General features: G+C 35.9%; 1 protein-coding gene across 6 annotated transcripts in view; it reads right to left on the bottom strand.

Annotated features, from left to right (window-relative positions):
- The window catches only part of BDP1 (B double prime 1, subunit of RNA polymerase III transcription initiation factor IIIB), an 89,570-nt gene that overhangs the window by 27,670 nt on the left and 37,526 nt on the right, over window positions 1–24,374 (bottom strand). For all 6 annotated transcript variants that reach the window (XM_047087762.1, XM_047087778.1, XM_047087787.1 and 3 more), the window contains 14 exons: window positions 23,137–23,228; window positions 22,041–22,245; window positions 21,171–21,283; window positions 18,425–20,018; window positions 16,940–17,127; window positions 16,272–16,494; window positions 13,413–13,591; window positions 12,464–12,668; window positions 11,263–11,402; window positions 8,192–8,390; window positions 7,713–7,903; window positions 6,310–6,697; window positions 4,541–4,663; window positions 732–768 (listed from right to left, as the gene is read on the bottom strand). In XM_047087762.1, coding sequence (XP_046943718.1) covers window positions 732–768; window positions 4,541–4,663; window positions 6,310–6,697; window positions 7,713–7,903; window positions 8,192–8,390; window positions 11,263–11,402; window positions 12,464–12,668; window positions 13,413–13,591; window positions 16,272–16,494; window positions 16,940–17,127; window positions 18,425–20,018; window positions 21,171–21,283; window positions 22,041–22,245; window positions 23,137–23,228 — 3,877 coding nt within the window. The remainder of the gene's footprint in view (window positions 1–731; window positions 769–4,540; window positions 4,664–6,309; window positions 6,698–7,712; window positions 7,904–8,191; window positions 8,391–11,262; window positions 11,403–12,463; window positions 12,669–13,412; window positions 13,592–16,271; window positions 16,495–16,939; window positions 17,128–18,424; window positions 20,019–21,170; window positions 21,284–22,040; window positions 22,246–23,136; window positions 23,229–24,374) is intronic.

Genomic DNA, 24,374 nt, shown 5'->3' with positions numbered 1-24,374 from the left:
CTTAGAAAACATTTTTAATTCAGGTGTTTATCCTCTAGCAACAAGTTTCAATATCTTCCATACCACTAATTCCTTACTAGGATAGTATTTTATTACTACAAAAAAAAGAAATCATGCATTATTAGCTTTTATTCATTGAAAATGCCTCCCTCCCATTAAATAACTTAAGTTACCTTCGAAGAAAGTAAACCTGTGCAGATCAGAGGAAATAATACTTCTTTATTAAACATTTAACTCTTAACTCACTTCATAAAGTAATTATTCCAAGAATCCAAGTTTCTCCTGGAGATAAAACATTCAACAGTGGAAACTTTTTGTTCAACTCCCAGCAAGGACTCATTTACTAATACCAATACTAGGGGTGCCTGGGCAGCTCAGTCAGTTAAGTAGCTTCCAACTCTTGATTTGGGCTCAGGTCATGATCTCACAGTTCGTAAGATCGAGTCCCATGTCAGGCTCTGTACTGACAGCGTGGAGTCTGCTTGGAATTCTCTCTCTCCCTCTTTCGCTGCCCCTTCCTCACTCACACTCTCAAAATAAATAAATCACCATTTAAAAACAAAACAAAAAAAGATTCTCTCTTCCTCTCTCTCTCTCTCACCCACTTGCACATGCACACTCGTATGCTCTCTCCCTCTAAAAAAAATTAAGTTAAAATTTAAAAGAAAAATTTTAAATCACCCTGCTAGTGTTAACCAGGTAGTTTTGGCAGTTTCCTTATTAACAGTTACCTGTTTCATCTTGGGTATGTTCACCTGTGGTCATTTCCTAGAAGAGGAAAAGATAAGCAATGCCTTATGTATTTTCCCAAATATATGTTCTATGTCTCAAAAAGCACTATGCTTTTACAGTTTTTCTATGCTTCTGATTACAAAGGAGAGGAAACTGTGCTTTCCCTTTATAATTATTCAGAATATTTCATCAACAGAAATAATTTAAAAGCCAAATTCTTTTGTCTCTTGCTACTTATTTTACTTTTTCTTTTTAACTTTAATCATATTCCATCTACCATGTGCATTTACTAGGCTTACTTCACTTCTTCACTTTCATAATCTTTCAACTTCAGTCATATTTGTCACTGGTTTTAATCCAATGGAAACCAAAGTCTGACGAATCTCACCAATTTTTTTTAATTAGGTGGCTTAAAACTTAAATGAATTTTAATAAATTAAAAAGTTACAAGATCTGGGCACCTGAGTGGCTCAGTTAAGCATCTGACTCTTGATTTCAGCTCAGGTCATGTTTTCACACTTCATGAGTTCAAGCCCCTTGTTGGGCTCCACACTGTCATGTGGAGCTTCCTTGTGATTCTGTCTCCATTTCTCTCTGCCTCTCCCCCACTTTCTCTTTCCCTTTCAAAATAAATAAACTTAAAAAAAAAATAAAAAGGTTACAAGATCTATGTCCAGCATGACATCATAAGGCTCTGCTGACCCTCTCCCCAGTGAAACTGGTAAAATTTAATAAAACCAAACATTTAAAGCCTCTGGAAATGGTCATAAAGGCAACAGAAACCTCTTTTTGAACAACTGATGAAAATAAGGTAACAAAGTAAGAGCCTGTGGTATCTCAACTAAGACTCTCTCCCCGCTCCTTCTTCCCAGCTCAATGAACCAGAGACTCCACCTCAGACATTTGCAGCCAAGAAACTAAGGCCCCTTTCTCCTTGCAAGTCCCAGCAGAAGGCCTTTCTTTCTAAGAGGACTTTAGCTCCTGACCCAAGAATCTGGGGTCAGATTCATAGTAGAAAACAGAAGAATTATCTATTATGAATTTGCACATAAAAATCCTTAATAAAATACCAGCAAGCCAAATCCAGCAACATAAAATTGCATGCCATGACCAAGTAGGATGCAATTTTTGATTTGACATCCTGTTATAATGAATGTAATACATCATATCAGTACCAAAAAAAAGCAAAAATCGCATGATCATCTCCAAAGATGCATAAAAAGCATATGACAACTGCCAACATCCTTTCCTAAGAATCCTCTCACACAAACCAAGGATAGACTGAAACTTCAATTTGATAAAAAAAAAAAAACCCTATGAAAAATCCAGAGCTAACATCAAACTTGATGGTGAAAGACTGGATGCTTTCCCTTAAGACCAGGAATGAGACAAAAGTATGCGTTCTTGCCACTTTTTTGTTCAATATGTATTGGAGGTTCTAGCAAGGGAAACTAGGCAAGCAATAGAAATAAAAGATATCCAGACGGAGAAGTGTTAAGTCAAATTCTGTTTCTGAGAAAGATATGTTGAAGTCCTAAGCTGAGTACCATGAACGTAACGTTATGTGGAAACAGGGCTTTTTCAGATGTTATCAGGCTAACATGAGGTCATATTGCATTAGGGCTGGCCCTATCCAATACAACAGGTGTCTTTAGAAGAAAACTCAGGACACACATACAGAAAGAACACCATGTGGCAATGGAGGCAGAAGTTGGAAATGTGCTGCCATAAAGCCAAGCAATGACAAGGATCTCTGGCAATTGTCAGAGGGTAGGAGAAAGGCCTGAATAGTTTTTCCCTCAGAGTCTTCAGAAGGGGGATGGTGATTCTGGAATTCTAGCCTCCAAAACTGAGAAAATAACTTTCTGTAGTTTTGAACCACCTAGTTGATAGCATTTTGTTATAGAAGCACTGAGAAACTAATACAGAATGGCAGAAGTAGAACTATCTCTATTCACATGTCATGATCTTGTAAATAGAAAATCCTAAGGAATCCACTAAAAATCTATTAGAACTAATTAGTTCAGCTAAGTTGCAAAATACAAGACCAACATACAAAAATCAATTGTATTTCTATATACACTTGCAATGAAAAACCTGAAAGTGAAATTGAGAAGACCAATCCATTCACAAGAGCCTCAGATACAACATACTTGAAAATAAATTTAACAAAGGAAGTGCAAAGTTTATACCCTGCAAACTACAAAATGCTATTGAAAGAAATCAAAGATCTAAGTAAATGGGCAAATATCCATGTTCATGAATTAGAAAACTGTTAATATGGGACTAGCCCCCCCAAAGTGATCCCCAGATTCAATGCAATCCCAATCACAATCTTAGATTATGTCGAGTAGAAAATAACAAGATGATTTTAAAATTCATATGGAATTACAAGAGACCCACAATAGCTAAAACAATCCTAAGAAAAGAATAAAGTAGGATGGCTTATACTTCCTAATTCCAAAACTTACCACAAAGCAACAGTAATCAATCGAGCATCACTGGTATAAGAAGAGACAGGAAATGGAATAGAACCGAGAATCCAGAAAAAAAATCCATACATCTACAGCCAATTGATTTTTGACAAGAATGCAAGAGAATTCAATAAAGAAAGAATGGTCTTTTCAAAGAAATAGTGTGACAACTGTATTGTCATGTGCAAAGAATGAAGAACTCTAACCGCATACCATATAAAAAATTAACTCAAAATGGATTAAAGCCTTAAAATGTAAAACTACAGTAAAATCTGTAAACCTATTAGAAGAAAAAGTGGACTAAGTCTTCAAGATCTTGGCTTTCACAAAGATATCTTAAATATTACAACAAAAGCCTGAGCAACAAAAGAAAAAAGACATAAAACGATCTTTATCACATTTAAAAACGTTTGCACTTAAAGGGAACCATCAAGAAAATGAAAAGACAGGGGCATCTGGGTGGCTCAGTCAGTTGAGCATCCAACACTGGATTTTGGCTCAGGTCACGATCCTAGGGTTGTGGGATCAAACACTGCACTGTGCTCCACACTGAGCATGGAGCCTGCTTGGAATTCTCTCTCTCTCCCTCTGCCCTTCTCCACTATTCATGCTCTAATTAAAAAAAAATTGAAAAGATAACTCACGGAACAGGAGAAAATATTTGGAAATCGTATATCTGATAAGGAACTTATATCCTTACTATTTAAAAATTTCTTACAACTCAACAAAAAGACACACAGACCAGTAATTTAAAAAAATGTGAAAAGGTGAGGGTATTTGGGTGGCTCAGTTGGTTAAGTGTCCGACTCTTGATTTCAGCTCAGGTCGTGATCTCAAGGTTTGTGAGACGGAGCCCAGCATCGGGCTCTGCACTAACATTGTGGAGCCTGCTTGGGATTCACTCTCTGCCTCTCTGTCTGTCCCTCCCCTGCTAGCACATTCTCTCTCTCAAAATAAATAAACTGTAAAAAAAAATTTTTAATAAATAATTCCCAGACTTGATTTGCAAAAACAAGGAAGAGTATCAAACAAAAAGGAACTAAATATATTTTAAATAATTTATATTGAATACAGATTTAATGCAACAGAACTTTAGCTTAAGTTTATGAGGATATTAAGAGAGACTCACACAAACATACACAAATCAATGCTTTGTGAGTGAAATATAAAATCTTTGGATTATTTACCAGTTTCTACTATTCATACTTATAGCTCCCTGCATGAGAGAAATTAGTAAGAATGGCTTATAAACTTAAAACTTTCAAAATAAACTTCTATTTTTTTTTTTAAAGTAAACAGAGTTAAAGACAAAACATATTAGAATGGATGCTTACCATAGATAATGCCTTCAAATTTTCTTCTTGTTTCATTTGCTGAGTAGTCACATCTGTGCTGGAGACTGGATGCTCAACAACAGCTATACATCCTACATCAGGTGCATTCACAGTTATTTCAAGCTATCAAAATGAAATTTCATTATTTCATTTTGGCATACTATACTCAGCAAAACAAACAACTAAAATAAAGTGTGTTAAACTGAAGAAATAATCCATGTTCATACACAATTAAAAAATACAGCAATTCTTAAAATGACATCAACTTGGCAAAAGTAAAACATTTAAGATTTTTGAGATGTCTGGGGCGCATGCGGCTCAGTCGGTTAAGCATCTAATGTACAATTTAGCATGTCATTCAGTGATTCCACTTCTAGGTATATCCCCCAAAAAATGGAGAACAGGGATTAGAAGACGTATTTGTACACCCATGTTCCTAGCAGCATTCTTTGCAATAGCCAAAAGGTAGAAGTAACCCAACTGTCCACTGACAGAAGAAAAGATAAAAGATATGTGGTATAGATATGTAATGAAATATCACTCAGCCTTAAAAAAAGAACATTCTGGAGGCCCCTGGGTGGCTCAGTCGGTTGAGCATCTGACTTCAGCTCAAGTAGTAATCTCATGGCTTTTTGAATTCAAGCCCCACATCGGGCTCTACGCTGACAGGGCGGAGCCTGCTTGGGATTCTCTGTCTCCCTCTCTCTCTGCCCCTCCCCTGCTTCTGCTCTCTCAAAAATTAAAAAAAAAAAAAAAAAGAAAAAAGAAAAAAAATTGTTTTAATCTTTAAAAAAAAAAGGCATTCTGATACATGTACACTATATCAATCTGAATGACCACTAAAAACTTTATACTACATGAAATAAGCCAATCACAATGAAAACAGATACTGTTATGATTCCAGTTATGTGAAGTACCTAGAGTCAAGTCACAGAGACAAAAGTAGAATGGTGCTTGCCATAAATGAGAGGAGAGGAGGTAATGGGGAATTATTGTTTAATGAGTACAGGTTTAGTTTCGCAAGATGAAAAAAGTTCTGTGGATGGATGGTGGTGATGGTGTAGCACGACAATATGAATACACTTAATACCAATGAACTATATACACTTTAAAATGGCTAGGATATATTTTAGGGTATGTGTATTTTACAATTTTTTCATCATTTTATTTTTTTATTTTGAGAGAGAGCAGGAATAAGTACAAGGCGGGGAGGGACAAAGGGAGGGAGAAAGTGAATCTCAAGCAGGCTCCATGCCTAGCAAAGAGGCTGATGTGGGGCTCAATCTCACAACTGTGAGATCACGACATAAGCCAAAACCAAGAGTCTCACACCCAACCAATTAAGCCACTCAGGGGTCCTTTACCACATTTAAAAGAAAAGGAAAAGAAAAAAAAGGTGTCCCTTCTACCTTCTCTACCAACCAGAGCTTAGCCTGGGCCTACCAGAGAGTTAAAACATCTGCCAAAATGAAAAGGAAAAATTAATCAGAAAGTAGATTTAGTAGCCTCCACATTCAAGTGAAATCAGATTTCTATCATTATTACACTGGCCACCTCATGGCAGGCCTAGATTATAGAGGTTCAGTAATACAGGAGCCTCCTTCTATTGATTCCTTCACATATCTACCAGGGCTTAAACAAATTACATACGGCAGGGTTTATTTAGCAAATGAACTGTTCAAATCCTAATAATCACTAAGAAGAAATAATGATTCACTACAAGAAAAAAACAAGTAAGACAAAGTTCCAAGATTCAAAAAACAAAATACCTCTTCCATCGTTTCCTCAATTTGAGCAGTAACAGGTTCGGGAGATCTGAGACCAATGGGAACAAACACTGGAGCTTTGTTTACTTCTTCTGGAGCAAGATGGTAACTGTCTTCTTCATAATCAGGCTCAAAATCTTCAGCATCATCTTCATCTTCTTCCTGAGAAGCCCGAAGAGTCACCAGCGTGGACTTGGAAGCACGAGGTTCCTTCCGAGAGGTCTTACTTCGCATTCGTTTTGATCCACGGCCCCTAGTGACATTTGGTTTGATCTTTCGATGCATTCTCCTTCCACCATGATCCACCTCGTTCTCAGAAGCAGAAGAGATCGTTGTTCTTCGATCCAGAGCAATTTTAGAGTAACTTGATTCTTTCAATAGTTGTGGAGGGCTGGATGTATAATCAAAATAACAATGAAGTCATTACATGCACAAGGATAAAGATAATTTTAATGGAAACCAAATTTTAGAATGAAATCCGAATTCAAGGCATTAAAATGAAAACTCCCACAACCCATTACGTCAAAAACTTATGCCGTGAAATAAAAAAATTTACTATTACTACTAGTTCCTTATTCAGAGTTTGTTCTTCGTTTATCTACCTACACATTTTTCATGGTAAGTTTTTAATTCTGGACCATTTTTTCCTTGCTATTTAAGTGATAATTTCTAGAAATTATTAGAAAAAAATGAGAAAAAGAAAATGGTCCAATAAAACAGAATATAGGATCAAAAAGTGATACTGGTATACAGTACTGGGTAAACAGACTAGGTAAAAAGAAAAAAGAGAAGGCAGAGAACCCATGGAACGATGTTGTTTTTTAGAACTTAAGTTCCTTTCCACTTTCCCTGTAAACTGTAGAACATGAGTACCCTTCACTTTAGTTTGCGACCCCATTCAAACCAGCACCTTAATCATTTAGGTAATACACACTATTCTTTTATCAGACTTCTGCTCATGTCTAATATACTCAACACTCAGAAATTTTAAACATAGGAAAGAAAAGTCTTCCTAAGAACATCAAAAAAAGATAAACTTTAGTAAATAAAAATCATAGGTAGGGACACCTGGGTGGCTCAGTCGGGTGAGCATTCAATTCTTGATTTTGGCTGTGGTCATGGGATCGAGGCCCACATCAGGATCTGTGCTGAGTGTGGAGCCTGCTTAAGATTCTCTCTATATCCTTCTGCCCCTATACCTTGCTTACATGTGTGCACTCTCTCTCTTATTTTAAAAGTTTAAAAAAAAAACTTGAGTGGTTAAGAAACAGATCTGTCAATAAAAAATTATCTACACTTCTGTTAACAAGCCATCTTTTTTCACTCTACCATCAAGGTAGGACAGCCATAAAGAGTAAGTTATTTTTATTTCCTATTCTGAAGATATTTGTTAAATAAAACTTTACCTTGTTAGTTTACTGACACACTGCTCTTCAACAACTGAAGACATCGAATTATCCACTATAGTTTTTTCTCCAACACTTCCTGATGGTCCAACTTCTGAATGGGTATCTTTTTTGGCCAAAATAGCCTCTTTGGAATCTATACAATCTTTTCTTGCTGAAACCTCCAATGATGTCAGAAACTCAGCCTTTTCCTTAAATTTAAGAACAGCTAATGTTACCATGCAAACAATCTCTATCGTAATTTGATTTGGGGGTTGGACCTAAAGCTCTAAGCTTACACACACACACACACACACACACACACACACACACACACACACACGATGGCTAGCTTCTAAATTTTTTAATATTGGAAAGTAGCTCAATTTTTATAAAATTGGTTACAGTACAAAAGACAAAACTGTATTTTTCTATAAATTCTCTCCGTCACGATCTTGACAAAACAGAGCAAATGATAAAAAGTTTTTTTTCAAACTTACTTTTTGAAGGAGCTGGGTATCATCTCCTGGCTGCAGCAAATTATCTTCTGGCTTCCTTGCCTCACTCTGATCTGTTCTGTCTTTTTCTATACCTAGTTCCTCCTTCTTACCATGTGCTCTTCCCAAATTTGGCTTAGCCTTTTGGAATTGTCTTCTTGTCAACTGTGCTGGACTAGGAACATACCTTTTAGGTTCAGATCTAGAACGAAGTACAAATCATGTTGAAAAACCAAAATCACAATTCCTTGTTGATTTAACAGCTGCTATGTCAAACACTTTTGAACACAAGCCAATTCTATGTTCGAAGGACTATATATAAATTGGCTCTAAAACCAAGCACACATGATGATATAAAGAACATAAAAGCTTTTACAACTTGCAATTTCTGTATAATCTGGAAAATACTTTTAAAATAACAATCTTTTCTTACTTTCATTCATTGATTCTGATGTGTAGTGTCATGGTACTTTAAGTAATTTTCAGAGAAATAACCAAATACAAAAAAAAAAAAAAAAAAGCCAGTACTTGAACATGGACAAATGTACAATGGTTACATCCTTGGTCCTTCTGGCCAAGACCAGGCTTGAAAGCCAGAGTCCATTCTCCTATCAGAAACCTATCAGCTAATGGAAAAGGATTTACTAAGAGTCAGATTCATATGATCTCAATATAACCCATGTGTATCTGCCAAATCAGACAAAGACAAGGTTTTAACATTCAATAGAGTACGAATAGTTCCCAAGACAATCCCTAAACACCTATCCTAGGTTTTCCTGGAAAATATTTTAATAACTAGCAAGGATCTGAATTCTGAACTGGGAAGTTTAAAATTAACATAAACCTAGATATTATAAAGAAAATTAAGTATCAGGAGTTCTCTGAAAGATCTGTATTAAAGACTAATTTTGAGTAATACTTCTACTAAATTATCTAGAAGAGAAAGTAGTTAACTACATTTCTAAATGTTCCAACCCTGCTAAGCTCTTTGGTCAAACACCTAGGAAGTTCACAAGAAATTCTAACAGGGTTATGATGTGGCTAAATACATTCCAATGTAGGCTAACGTATTTAGGAAAACATTGTATTTAACTTAAGCTATTGACAGTCAAGTGTGATTTTACAAATCCAAGTAAGGATAAAATGCTACTGAAGTCAAAAGAGATAATACTGGACTTCGGAATAACCTAACTTTAAAACTATTAAGATTACATACCCTAAAGAAATTACCATTCATGATAAAGTAAACAGCTGGAATAAATTTCACAAATAGAAAAAGGTTTTTCAAAAACAGGGGGCTGTGGGCTGGAGTATGGGTTTCCAAAAAGGAAAATTAAAAGTTTGATTTCTCTCTGGGGCGCCTGGGTGGCTTAGTCGGTTAAGCATCCAACTTCAGCTCAGGTCATGATCTCACGGTTCGTGGGTTCGAGCCCCACATCGGGCTCTGTGCTGAAAGCTTAGAGCCTAGAGCCTGCTTTGGATTCTGTGTCTCCCTCTCTCTGCCCATCCCCTGTTTCACTCTGTCTCTCAAAAAATAAATAAACGTTAAAAAATTAAAAAAAAAAAAAAAAGGCAGGGGGGGAAGCACTGGGTGGCTCAGTCGGTTAAGCATCCAACTTGAGCTCAAGTAAGATCTCATGGTCCATGAGCTCAAGCCCCACACCAGGCACTGTGCTGACAAAGCCTGGAGCCTGCTTCAGATGGGTTCTGTGTCTCCCTCTCTCTCTCTGCCCCTGCCCTGCTCATGCTCTGGCTCTCTCAAAAATAAATAAACATTAAAAAAAAAAAAAAAAAAAAGAACAGCCAATGCCTGATCTATAAAAAAAATTTTAAAAAAAGGTTTGATTTCTCTCATTAAAAAACACAAAGGCTCCACATAATATCTCTTGAAACATGTAAAACTTCTTTCTTTATACAGAAAGGTCTGCCTATATAACTATGTCAATTTGCTAGTCTGAAAGTCATAAATCCTGAAAATTTAACTTTAAAAACTAATTTGGCAATGTTACTTTCAACAAGCCATTTAAATCCTCTAGGTCAACCTACTCAATTATAAATGAGAGCATTAGGAAACACTGATCTTGAAGGTCACTAGTGTTTAAAGGTTCACTTAGAGTAAAAATCAAATTCCTTACAACAGTCCTATATAATCTGCCATTGCCCTCGGCTGGGCTCTATCTTTCTTACATCTACTGCTCTCTCCCTCTTTACCCATTTCAAACTTGCTCCCCTTGCTGTTCCTCAAACAAGTCAGGCATGCTCTTGCCTGCAGTATTTTCAAGTTGTTGTTCTCTCTCCCCCTATACATCATCTGGACCTGCTCCTTCACTTCTTTTGGGTCTTCTCTCCAGCAGCACCCGCACAATGAAACACTCTCTGATCACCACTAATTAAAAAGTAGTATCAGTGGGGCGCCTGGGTGGCTCAGTCGGTTAAGTGTCCGACTTCAGCTCAGGTCATGATCTCACAGTCCATGAGTTCGAGCCCCGCGTCGGGCTCTGTGCTGACAGCTCAGAGCCTGGAGCCTGCTTCTGATTCTGTGTCTCCCTCTCTCTGCCCCTCCCCTGCTCATGCTGTCTCAAAAATAAATTTAAAAAAAACATTAAAAAAAAATTTAAAAAGTAGTATCAATAATAATAAGGCAGACTGCAAGAAATAAATAAAAGTGGTGTTACTAAAATATCTCCACTTTTCTAGCGTTAACTCTTTTAAAGGATATTCTCACCATTTGGCTTAGAACACAGGTCTAAATACAACATATATACTTCACTGAACTTCCTACTTATGAATTTCAATAAGATATAAACTGTAAACAAACAAAGAACTTAAGAATTTCTGTTTACTAACAAATTGAATTTTAAAGTAAAAAATAATGAGGTTCACCAAGCTTTGTGCAGAAATTATAAATTACGAGAATATCAATCATGCAATTCTTATACTATCTGAAGAAGCATACTTAAAATATTCTGTTTCATAATTAACTATTTATCCTTTAACAAAATGTTCTCGATGTGAAGTTATCCGATCTTCATCTTTAGAAAGTTTTATGGTTTTCTGATTAAAAGCAAACTCACCTCATCTTTTCATCTAAAACATTTACTTTGTTGACATGAAGAGGGTCTACAAGAACCATGTGACTCTGGTTTTCATGTAGTCTACCTTCAGAAACTTTGGAGGATACAACTTCAATTTCAGTTCCAACTGGAGAATTTGGCTAAAATGACAAAACAAGATGATTTTTTTTAACAAGTGAACATACTTCCTAAAATTGTTCAATCATTAAGAAAGGTATTGAGTTTTTCAAAATGAAGAGTCAAACTAGGTATGCAATGTTCATGTTTGCTGCCCCAAACCAAAGTCCTAATTCAGAGAGAAAGTTTCATTTATTGCAGTTATTACATTTACAAAATGCTTTAAAAACTACAATAGTTATCTGCTGTGAACAACCTCACCAAAAATGATTAATTTTTTTTTTTAAAGCACAGTCTTTTGGGGTGCAGGGGGGTTCAAACAAGGATTATAATCACTTTAAATCTAGATTTTTCCCTTGGTAGACAAATAAAAAGGACAAAAAAAAAAAGCACAAGATCTGTTGAACAGGGCATTATTCTACTTAGATTCGTATCACAAGATGCATCAGTAAGAGATTGGTTAAATTTTCATTCAAACAGCAGGATGTCACGCAGTAGTGAAAAATGATGTGTCTCCATATTTCTTGATGCAAAAAGTCAACATATTAAGTAAAAACTAAGTGATAAAACTAACACACAGTAATTTTATAATTTAAAAAAATTATTTTATTTTTAAGTAATCTCTACAGCCACTGTGGGGCTAGAACTTACATCCCCTGATTAAGAGTCACATGCTCTACCAAATGAGCCAACCAGGCACCCTGACGAATTTATTATTTAAATTTACATAAGTGCACACACATGCATGGATGGAGATATACCCAGGAAGATATGTCAGAAGGTTTTCAGTAGTTACCCAAGTGTAATAAGACTGGGAGAGTCATTATGTTGTTTTATACTGACTGAACATTTATGAAATGACTGAACCCATTTCATAATGAATGAGTTCATTAAAAAGGAAAAAATATATATCCATTTTCACTTAAAAAAAATCCAGAATAGGAAATCTGGAACAGAATTAGGTTATGTTACATATTCATTGATTAGAGTGTCAGATGCCTATACTCTAAGCCAGGTCTGAACTGTCATTTCATATTTTAACATGCATTAAAAGGCTCAATTTAATTATATAACAATAACTCACCACAGTCAATAGTTTTTTAGTTTCATCTTTCTGTACTACTGTTTTTTCTTCCTCAACTATGCCTTTGGCTTCACCTTTTTCTATATGCCTCTGTCCAGTCTTTCTTATGTTTGGTCTGGGTCTTTGAAGTCGGCCCCTTACTGTTCGAATGGTTGGGACAACACTTTCCTTGGATTCTTGCTGGGAACTGTTTATATTATGAGCCCTAGAAAAGAAGACCAGGACAAAGAGAGGGAATTGAAATGTAAAAAGATGAAAACTACCATAAAAATACAAAATTTGAATCTCCTCTAATAAACTATAAAACTTTTTGTAACATTAGAGAAAAATCTATTTTCTGATGATACATAAATCTTCTTTTATTAAAAAAAAGGTTATTTTAATTTTCACAAGGTAATGAACTTATACAAGGTACCTAGAAGACTGAAACTCACAGACAGAGAGAAAGCACAATGGTAGTTGCCAGGGAATGGAAGAGGGAGGTTAGGGAGGTCTTGTTAATGGGTACAGAGTTTCAGCTTGCGAACATGAAAAAGTTCTAGAGAGAAATGTGACAAAGACTGTAAAACAATGAGAATGTCCTCAATGCCATCAGACGATAAAAAAAAAAATATTAAACTGGTAAATTTTATGTCTTTTACCACAATTTTTAAGAAGACAATTAATATAAATCTTATACACGTGTTTTTTAATGCATTGCTTTGTATAAAACCTTAAGCAGCTAATAGTGCATCTAATAAGCAGTCAAGCATTAAAAGGTGTAGAACGCAATGTGATTTTCTATTTTAGGCAGTCTGCCATATGAATAAAAATAAAGTATTTTTGGTATTCACTTTTAAAATACATTAACACATCTCAAAAACACTGGAGAAATATTTGAAGGAATTCTATTTTAGATTTTCTTTTTCTTTTTAATATTTTAGATTTTCAAAGAACTATCACTGTTTACCCCATAGAAACAACTAATTCCTTTTCCTGGGCTTGCACAGGCTGAGACTCCTCTTGAGGACCACAAGAACTTGAAGGTGAAAGGTCCTTTTCAGTCTGTATACATGGTAATATCACAACCTCTTCCTGACTGTGACCTGATTTGTCTTTTTCTCCTGCTGCCATTAGGGAAGCAACATCCTAGAAGGCAAACAAAAAAATTTCATCAAGGGTATGGTTAAAGTATAGGGAAATAGGAACTTTCATACACTACTAAGCAAAATAAATTGGTCAAGTCTCTGCAGAGAAAACAACAGTATCTACCAAAAATTTTAATTCCCAGAAATTCTACTTCTAGAAACTTATCTTATAAAAATACTCAAGTAAGTATGTAGAAAATTACATACAAGGACATTTGCTATAGCAATTTAATAGCCCCCCCAGAAAAGCAAGAAAACAAAAAATTAGAAATAAGACAAACCTATCAGTAGGGTATTGAATAAATAAATTATAATTTGTTTATAATGGAACGGTGCAAAGCCATTTAGAAGATAAATTTCTATATAATGATCCAAAAATGTGTTCACAATACTGTGTTAAGTGAAAAAATGAGAAGGCAAGTTAGGGTGCCATTTTTGCAAAATAATAAAAATACCCACAACATTTTATTATTTATATAAAAAAGTATCTATACAGAAAAGGCTATGTGGATACATTCAAAATAGCTATGGGATTAACTTGGGAGGGAGAAATGGAATATTATAAAGGACTCTCACTTCTTAGATTACATATTTTTTCAATCTGAAATTTTTATAATCAGATAAAATAACCAACAAAAAAAGATACACCTTTTAAAAATATAAGATCAGGAAGAAAAAGTAAAATTTTTTTAAACTTTTTTTTTTTTTAACATTTATTTATTTTTGAGACAGAGAGAGACAGAGCATGAACAGGGGAGGGCCAGAGAGAGGGAGACACAGAATCTGAAACAGGCTCCAGGCTCTGAGCTGTCAGCACAGACAGGGCTCGAACTCACGGACCGCTTGATCATCACCTGAGCCGAAGTTGGCCACTTGACTGAGCCACCCAGGCACCCCAAAAGTACAAATTTTTAAGCACAGTAAAAACTAAACTATTTTGAAAACATAAAAGACGAATTTTATTTCAAAAAAGCACTTTTTGTCATTTTATTTTTAATTTTTTTCAAAGTTTATTTTTGAGAGAAAGAGAGAGAGAGAGAGAGAGAGAGAGAGAGAATAAGAAGAAGAGGAGCAGAGAGAGAGGGAGACACAGAATCCAAAGTAGGCTCCAGGCTCTGAGATGTCAGCACATGGCTGTCAGCCACTTAACTGACTGAGCCACCCAGGCGCCGGTCATTTTTTTATTAGTTTTTTATTAATAACTGAAGTATAGGTGGCGTACAATGTTACTAGTCTTAGACATACAACACAGTGATTCAGCAGCTCCATACACTGCTTGATAATCACCCCGACAGGTGTAGTCACTACATTAACTGTATTCCCTATGGTGTACTTTTTATCTCCCTGAGTTACTTATGACTGAAAGTTTGTACCTCTTCAAGATTTTAAGTAATCTCCACACCCACCGGGGGCTCAAACTTACAACCTCAAGAGTTGCATGGTCTACCGATGGAGCCAGCCAGGTGGCTCAGAAAGTTTGTACCTCTTAATCCCCTTTTCCTATTTTGTCGATCTCCCTTACCCCTTCTCTTCTGGCAACCACCAGTTTGTTTTCTGTCTTTATGACTGTTTCTGTTTTTTATTTTCTAGAACCTACATATAAGTGAAATTATATGCTATTTGTCTTTCTCTGTCTTAGTTTTCTCAGCATATTTCACTTGGCAAAATAGACTTGTAGGTCCATCCATGTTATTTTAAATGGCAAGCAATATTCCATTGTGGATTTATATATATACACATATAACACATCTTCTTTATCCATTCATCTGTTGAAGGACACTTTGGTTGCTTTCATATCTTGTCTATTGTAAATAATGCTATGACAAACATAGGGGTGCCTATATCATTGGAATTAGAGCTTTCATTTTCTTTGGGTAAATAACCCATACTAGAATTAGTGAATCACATGGTAATTCTATTTTTACTTTTTGAGGAAGCTCCATACGGTTTTCCACAATGGCTGCACCAATTTACATTCCCACCAACAGTGTACAAGGATTCCTTTCCCTCCACATCCTTGCCACCGCTTGTTATTTCTGGTCTTTTTTGATACTAGTTATTCTGACTAGTGTGAGGTGATACCTCATTGTGGTTTTGATTTGCATTTTCTTGATGATTAATGATGCTGATGATCTTTTCATATACCTGTTGCCATCTATATGGCCAAAAAACTACTTTTATGTTTAGAACAGTCAACTAATGAGTGTTAACACTTCATTTCAAAGTTTCTGATGTTATATCACACAATCTTAATTTGTTATGGACCAAGTTAACAAAGTAAACTAAACTTACTTTTAACTTACTTCTAACTCCTATCAAGCTTTTAACTTTGTATTTCACCCTTCACAACAGAATGAAACAAAAAATGACCATCAATCTCATTTTTCCTATGAAGAAATGAGCTGCCACCATTTGGCTCGGGTCACATAATGAATGCAGGTCAGAACTTGGCATCCCAACCCCCTTAAATGTCTTTCCATGACACACTTGCCCACCATGAAAGATTCAAGATTCTCACAAAAAACCCCATGGAATAATGAGGCACATTAAGTACAGCAACACTAATGTCACATGCAACAGAAACTGCAGGAGAAAATATTTGTGAAACGTTAATCACAGTTGCTTTAGTTCAGTAACCGTAACAGCTAAAATAAAAACCCTCCACCTTCCACAGCACTCACATGTTGAGAAGGGACAGTGTTCATCTGTTCACTGCTCTGCTGTAACACAACAGTCTCAGCTTTATCCGTTTCCAATTTCTTCCCAGGTACATATTTTCCTGCTTCCGTAGTCTCTCTCTTTAAAGTTGCTCTTGCTAAGTTTGGTTTTGGTCTTTTGAATCGACTTCTCACAAAAGGTGCTGGTTTAACTTCAAATGGCTTCTGTTCTTGAGGAAGAGACTTGCTTTTGGAATAAGGATTATCAAATTTTAGAATGAGATGAAGGGGCAAATGAGACCAGAGACTTAGGACAACTTTAGAAACTGGCAGTAAACATGAATTCCAATTCTTAACAGGAAAAAAAATTGAACAATATGGTAGATCCAAAAAAACAGGAGGTGTACAATCTAGGTATAAGCCTATGAATATCACCTTTGCACAGAGGAAATACACGTTGTCACACCCATACTGACTTAGGAATATTTGTTACATACAATTCTGATGTTAGTAATTCTCTCAATAGATTATCACAATTACCTCAAAACTCACCTCCAGTCATCCCAAAACTAGCTTGAAATCTGCAACATTACACTATAGATGATACGTTTTAAAACCTTTGTTTCACAGAATCTGAAAATATAACTTTAGATACTTTTTCTTTAAAAGCACACAGACCAACATATTTGTACCTTGAATTATTATCTGAAAACTGCTGTGGAGCATCTGGAGATTGCATCCCCTGGTCTTCAGTTTTACCAAGTTCCAAAGTCTGCAAGGAAGTCTTCAAACTACTCAAGTGACCTGATAGTTCCTTTTCAGAATTTCTTTTTTCTGCCTCAGGTGTAAGTACCATGGATAGTACTTCACTGCTAATGTTCTGGAGGAATAATCAAAGGAAATCATCCACAGTAAATCAGCACAAATGGAAAATGTCACAAAAGCATGAACCTCGAGTAACAGAAAACTTATTTTTAAATGTTTAAGTAACCTCTACACCCACAATCTGGGGCTCAAACTCACAACCCCAAGATCAAGAGTCACACGCTCAACCTACGGAGCAAGCTGGGTACCCGAACTGCAAACTTTTAATAAAAGGAAATAACTAAGAAAGATGTGGCCAAAAGAAATAATTCCAATGTATGTTCATTCTAGAGTTAGCACAAACTCCCTATATTCCAGTTCCCTATATTCCTTTTATGTAAAAGAATAACTTCGGGGGTGCATGGTGGCTCAGTCAGTTATGCGTTCAACTTTGACTCAGGTCATGATCTCATTGCTCCTGAGTTCAAGCCCTGTTGGGTTCTGAGCTGAAAGCTCAGAGCCTGCAGCCTCCTTCAGATTCTCTCTCCATCTCTCTGGCCCTCCCCTGGCTCCTGCTCTGTCTCTTTCAAATAGAAAATAAAAAACAAAAAAAACAAAAACAAAAACAAAATTTTTTTAAATAAAAGATTAACTTCAGGGGCACCTGGGTGGCTCAGCTGGTTGGGCATCTGACTCTTGACTGTGGCCCAGGTGATGATCTCGAGGTTCGTGGGATAGAGCCTGAGTCAAGCTCTGTGCTAACGGCTCAAAGCCTGCTTGGGATTCTCTCTCTGCCCCTCCCTCACTCATGTGTGTGGACACACATGGGCGCTTTCTCTCAAAATAAATTACCTTAAAAACACTTTTTTATAAAAAATAAATAAAAGTAACTTCGAATTGACATTAAGAATGGTAACTTCTCCACAATTAAATCTTTTTGAATTATTTTTTTAAAAAGATATATAGTTTCTTTAAGGTCTTAAAACACAGAATTTAGGGCTAGGGAAGACTTTAAGCTTTCAGAGATTTTAAATTTTGAGGGATTTAAGAGCAATAATCACTTGGGGCGCCTGGGTGGCTCAGTCGGTTAAGCGTCCGACTTCAGCTAAGGTCACGATCTCGCGGTCCCTGAGTTCGAGCCCCACGTCGGGCTCTGTGCTGATGGCTCAGAGCCTGGAGCCTGTTTCAGATTCTGTGTCTCCCTCTCTCTCTGCCCCTTCCCCATTCATGCTCTGTCTCTCTCTGTCTCAAAAATAAATAAACATTTAAAAAAAAATTTTTTAAAAAAAGCAATAATCACGGTTTTTATTTCGATAATTTTTCTCTAAAAAGTACTCAAAAATAGTTTTTCCCAAAAACAGAAAAATACATACTTTGGTATCTAGTGAAGGCACAGTGCTGGAGCCACCACTACTGCTCTGCATTAAGTCTGTCTCCATTTGTCTTGAGGTCCTGGTCTCCTCTGCTTCATATTTCCTTAGGGAAATGTCCATTTCTCTAGGTTTTCCGAAATCTGCAACCATTTCCTCAGTAACACTAATCTCTGAGCTGGGATTCCTCAAGGAAATTGCTCGTCCACTTTGTTTCATATCTGCCTCTGTTTCTTCAATAGCAGTTGTCTTTCCTAATACGTTCTCCATCAGGGAAAGCTCTCTTTCTCCAGTTTCTTCCAAATCAATCTCGCTCTCCCCTAAGGCACTGATCTCCACAGGTACCTTTGCCCTCAGAGAAGTTTCTTTTCCAATTTCTTTCCAATCTGTCTCCATTTCACCTACAGTCTTGACCTGTAAGGCCTTTCCCTGTGTGTCTATTTCTCTTCTTTCAGTTTCTTCCACAGATGTCTCTCTCTCCTCAGTGACATCAATTACCTCTGGTATATTCTCCCTTACAGAAATCTCTCTTCCAGTTTCTTCCAAACCTGTTTCTACTTCATCTGTAGTGCTGACCTCCTCTGGGGCATCTTCCTGTAAGGATATTTCTCTTCTTCCAGTTTCTTCCAAATCTGTCATTCTTTCCTCAGTGACATCAGATATCTCTGATATAATGTCCCTTATGGAAACTTCTCTTCCAGTTTCTTCCAAATCTGTCACTCTTTCATCAGTGACATCAGACATCTCTGATATACTGTCTCTTGGGGAAACCACTCTTCCAGTTTCTTTCAAATCTGTCACTCTTTTCTCAGTGACATCAGACACCTCTGATATATTCTCCCTTGGAGAAACCTCTCTTCCAGTTTCTTCCAAGTCTGTGACTCTTTCCTCAGTGACATCAGACATCGCTGATATAGTGTCTCTTGGGGAAACCTCTCTTCCAGTTTCTTCCAAGTCTGTCACTCTTTCCTCAGTGACATCAGACATCTCTGATACATTCTCCCTTGGGGAAACTGCTCTTTCAGTTTCTTTCAAATCTGTCACTCTTTCCTCAGTGACATCAGACATCTCTGACACATTCTCCCTTGGGGAAACTGCTCTTTCAGTTTCTTTCAAATCTGTCACTCTTTCCTCAATGACATCAGACACCTCTGATATATTCTCCCTTGAGGAAATCTCTCTTCCAGTTTCTTTCAAATCTGTCACTCTTTCCTCAATGATATCAGACACCTCTGATATATTCTCCCTTGAGGAAACCTCTCCTCTAGTTTCTTTCAAATCTGTCTCCATTTCCACAGTGTTGTCAATCGTTTCTGCTATCTGCTCTATGGGAGAGACATCTCTTCTCCTAGTTTTTTTAAAACGTGACTCCATTTCCTTAGTACTATTAGCCTCCAGTGGTATCTTCTCCCTTGGTAAGGTTTCTTCCACTCTCTTAATTTCTCCCAAAGCTGCTGTCAATTGTCCCGAAGCAACTATCTCCTCTGATACCTCTTCCTTTGAGAAAACTTCTCGTCTTCTAGCTCCTCTTCCTATATTTGGCTTTGGTTTCTGTAACCGAGTTTTCAGAACTGGGACTTTATTATCCTCTTGAATACTTAAAAAAAAAAAAAAAAAAAAAAAAAGAGGACACACAATCAAATTTTAAACCATACTGCCAACTGAAGAGAGGATGGTTGAGAAACTACTACTGAAACACCAGGAATTCTCAAATAAAAAAGTAAAATATGAAGGAAGCCTCAAGAATCTCTGGGTAAAACTTAAAAAATTAAAGGAGAGGGGGGAAAAAACCCATGTTTTGAAATTGTAAACTTTTAAAATAAATGTATCTACTCACATAGAGACATGTATAAAGAGAAATCTATCGATAAGGTCAGTTAGATTAGCAGCCAACTGGCTCTGAACAGTCTCCTTGTAATTGTCATCTACATCATCCAGAAAAAGTCTCCAGTTCCCTACATTGGAGCTAGGCCAATTGGTGTCTGCTACTCCCACCTCTTTGCCCCTACTACCCTTTATACAGACATATGCCTTGCCATAAGAGTTAAGCAGCACATTTCTATGGCCAGATTTGACCAGCATCTCAAAAAGCCACATGCAAGTATCATGTTAACAAGAAAGTATTAGGAAAAGCCAAACTTTAAACATACAGATTGATAAAATGCTAGTAATAGTTGAAACCAGACAGTAGGTACACAGGAGTCCATTATTCTGTTCTTGCTACTTTTGTGTACACTGAATATTTCCAAAGGGAAAACAATTTCTAAAGTATGCTAGCAATTCCATCGATTTTGCTGGGTATGTTCCAGAGGGGAAAGAAAAAATATAAGAGAGCAGTGGCTAGAAGTACAGGTTTCTACATATGGGTTTCACATAAAATTTACGTGAATCTTAAAGGCCATATGTGGATCTAATTCCAAAGAAACAAATATAAGAAAATAAGTTGCATTTCATATTTGGACATAGATATTTAATCTAATATGCATGTTAAGTGATACTGCCAATCATGTTAACTCAAGGTCTAATTTATGAGTAAGCAACTCATCAAATCACCAATAACTGAGAAACTGACATGAAAACTATGACATGAATTGCCCTGAAAAGTGAGGTTATATTTGTAAATATTAAGCAATTTGATACACAGATTACAAATCAGTCTCATTTGCTTTTGTTTTAAAAAACTGATTAAACATTTCTAAAACTTAACAAAAAAATTCAAACATTACATAACCAATAAGAGGATACTTACCTTAGACACTCACTAACATTCATTTGAAAAAAATTATCTTCTTTCTCAGATTGTGACGTGATGTCTTCAAACTCAAAATTTTTACATGACTGATCTTCTACCTGTTCAGGACTCTTAATAACAAAACATTTTTAAGGGTTCACAATGAAACACCCATCTATAAAAAACTGCACTGAAAATTTTGCCTGATTTGAGACCAAGGAAAATGGTAAACATTTCAAAATTATAAAATGATATTCAAGGGACATTTTTTAATGTTTTCTCTTTAGAGACCTTAAAAAATTTCATAAGCTATACCTTCTAGCTCATCTCACAGCCCCCATTCTTTTCCTCCTAATTAGAAAGCAAGTTACAGCCCTTCAGTCTCATCTGTTAGAATTACTCCCTGGGATCTGTGTTCTGATTACTATTATTACAGTATAGACCTTGAGATTTATAACAAAACAAATTCAAACCTCAGACTAGGATCTTAACTCTTACTCTTAACACAAAGACTAGTTATTGTATAAATAACTCAAAAATTAATAATCTTTAGTTGTTGGAATTATATTTTAGTAGGAAGCTTTTACCATTTTACTCTGTTTAAGTCAGAGTTAAAAGTCACATACCTAGTCATATTTTCAAAAAGGAAGTGTAATATGTGAGTGATGGGGTGCAAGTTAAACATGCTCCATTATGTAAGTGCACAAAATATGGATTGCAGAGAGTTCAATGGCATCACAAGTGACAAAGCTACTAGCTCTGAGATTTTGGCTTTAAATTTATAAACAATGTACAGAACTGTACTGTCTTACAGTTTAAGGGAAGGGGGGTAAAAGGGGACTTAAATACTTGTTTAACAAAAAAACTGCACAGAATCAGAGTACTTACATCTCTAGCAATACAGGATTCACTTTCATTCTTTTTTACATTGGCCCCAATTTTTTCCTGTGATGTAAGAGTTTCTTTTCTTTCAGCAGCTTTACCTATATTTGGCTTTGGCCTTTGCAGTCGGCCCCTCATTAGTCGTGCTGGTCTTAAAGCCTTTGTTTGATCGTCGTCCTGAACACCAATTTTTTCACTCAAACTAGAACAACTACAAAAGAATAAAATTATGGTCATCCTGAAGTCACATATATGTTTGCAGTACTCCCCTCTCCCATGTATGAATAAGTAAAACTGTTTGGAATATAAAATTACAAGTATCCTTTAGAACAGACATAATTTTGGAAGCCTGACTATAAAAAACATACCCTCACAAAACTGGAAAAATCTGTCCCTAACAGACATGTAATACCATTCCCCACTAAGAATACTAATTTGTAGGGGCACCTGGGTGGCTCCGTCGGTTTGTGTTTGACTCTTGATTTCAGCTCAGGTCTTGGATCTCAAAGTTTGTAGGATCGAGCCCCACAACAGCTCTGCACTAACAGTGCGAAGACTGCTTGGGATTCTCTCCCTCTCTCTGGCCCTTGTCAGTTTGCACACACACATATGTGCACTTTCTCTCAAAAATTAAATAAATAAAAATAAAAATACTAGTTTGTATGTAATGTACACTTCCAGGGCACTGGACATAGATTATGGAATAAATGTACAGTCCAGACTATAATACTTCAGATGCATATTAGAGCAGGGGCTACTCTGAATCTGCATTCCAAGTTAAATATTCCCTTTTGAAACCTCCTGCTATAAATAAAATTATCCAGAAACATGTATCTTTTAACCATTAATTCATCTAACAAGACTTTGTTAAAATCTTGTTAATAAGTTGAGGAAGAAATTTAAGTCGTAACTCAATGGATCCTTATCATAATTTATTTCTCCAGTAGCATAAGGAACATGATGAAAATGTTTCAACACACCTATAGTTAAAAAAAGACTTAAGTATTCTGAATGAAAACAAAATTCAGACATCATCCAGTACAGATGTTATTACAGTCATTCCTAAAAGCTACTACTTTTATTCTACTTTCTAAATACTTACTTAGACACAGTCTCAGTTTCTGGGTTCACTTTCTCTGTATATTCCATTCCAGCAATGTCAGATGTATTCACTTTATCCTTTTCCATTTGATTCTATGAATTCAATTTTTTTACATTTTATTGACAACATAGAAAAAGTCCAAACATTGTAATAAATGGAAATTAAAACAGTGAAATATCATTTTTTGTTCTAACTATAAGAGTTTTAAAAATGATAGATACAGCTATATTATAAAACATATTTCCATATATTACTGGCAGAAACAAAAATTGGTACATCCTTTCTGGAAAGCCCTTCCCCAATATAAAATCAAAAGCCTTAAAAATATTCATGGTCTTTGACTCAGTAATACCATTTCTAAGACTCGATAAAGAAAATATTTAGACAAACTCCAAGAATTTTCACAAAAGCATTATATAAAATGCTAAATAACGTGAACAGACAAAAAATCCAATGATGAGTAAATGGTTAAATAAATTCAGGTGTACCCATTGACAGAAAATTACGAAGTCACTAAAGACTGTATCTTCAAAACATAATAATATGAAAAAACATTTATGAAATGTTAGGTACCAAAGGATAAAAAAACAATGAATACTAATACACGGGGTGCCTGAGTGGCTCAGTCTTTTAAGCATCCAACTCGATTTCACTTCAGGTCATGATCTCATAGTCTGTGGGACCGAACCTTGTGTTAGGCTCTGCACTGACAGCATGGAGCCTGCTTGGGATTCTCTTTCTCCCTCTCTCTCTGACCCTCCCCTGTCATACATGTGCATGCGCACACATGCTCTTGGAGGAAAGGAAAGAGGGAAGGAAGGAAAAAAAGCTGGAAAGATGTATGCTAAAAGGTTAGTTCCATCCGGATAATGAAATCACAAGTAATTTGTTTTAATTTTTACATCAATCTGTTTTTCCCACTTTTCTCAAATTTTTGAAGATAATAATATAACTGTATTATAAAAAGTATAATAAGATTTCACATGACAGGGAAAAAAGCTGACTGATATTTTAAAATGTATTTTAGCAAAAATAAAAAATTTATGACAATATAACGCTGGCAGGGATATAGGAAAAAAGGAACATGCATTTAATGCTTGGAGCAATGTAAACAGTTTTTTTTTTTTTTTTTTTTTTTTTTTTTACTGTCATCTGACAAAAGCCAAGAAATATTTAAAATAGTTTGACCCACGAATCCCACCTCCTCTAGAAAACTATCCTCTATTTCCTTAAAAGAG

Source organism: Lynx rufus, unplaced genomic scaffold (assembly GCF_022079265.1).
Source record: "Lynx rufus isolate CCGP_SWC_20201006 ecotype Redwood Valley unplaced genomic scaffold, mLynRuf1.p SCAF_1, whole genome shotgun sequence".
Taxonomy (NCBI): Eukaryota; Metazoa; Chordata; class Mammalia; order Carnivora; family Felidae; genus Lynx; species Lynx rufus.
The sequence above is the reverse complement of the archived record's forward strand: the minus strand, read 5'-3'. Positions and strand labels throughout refer to the sequence as shown.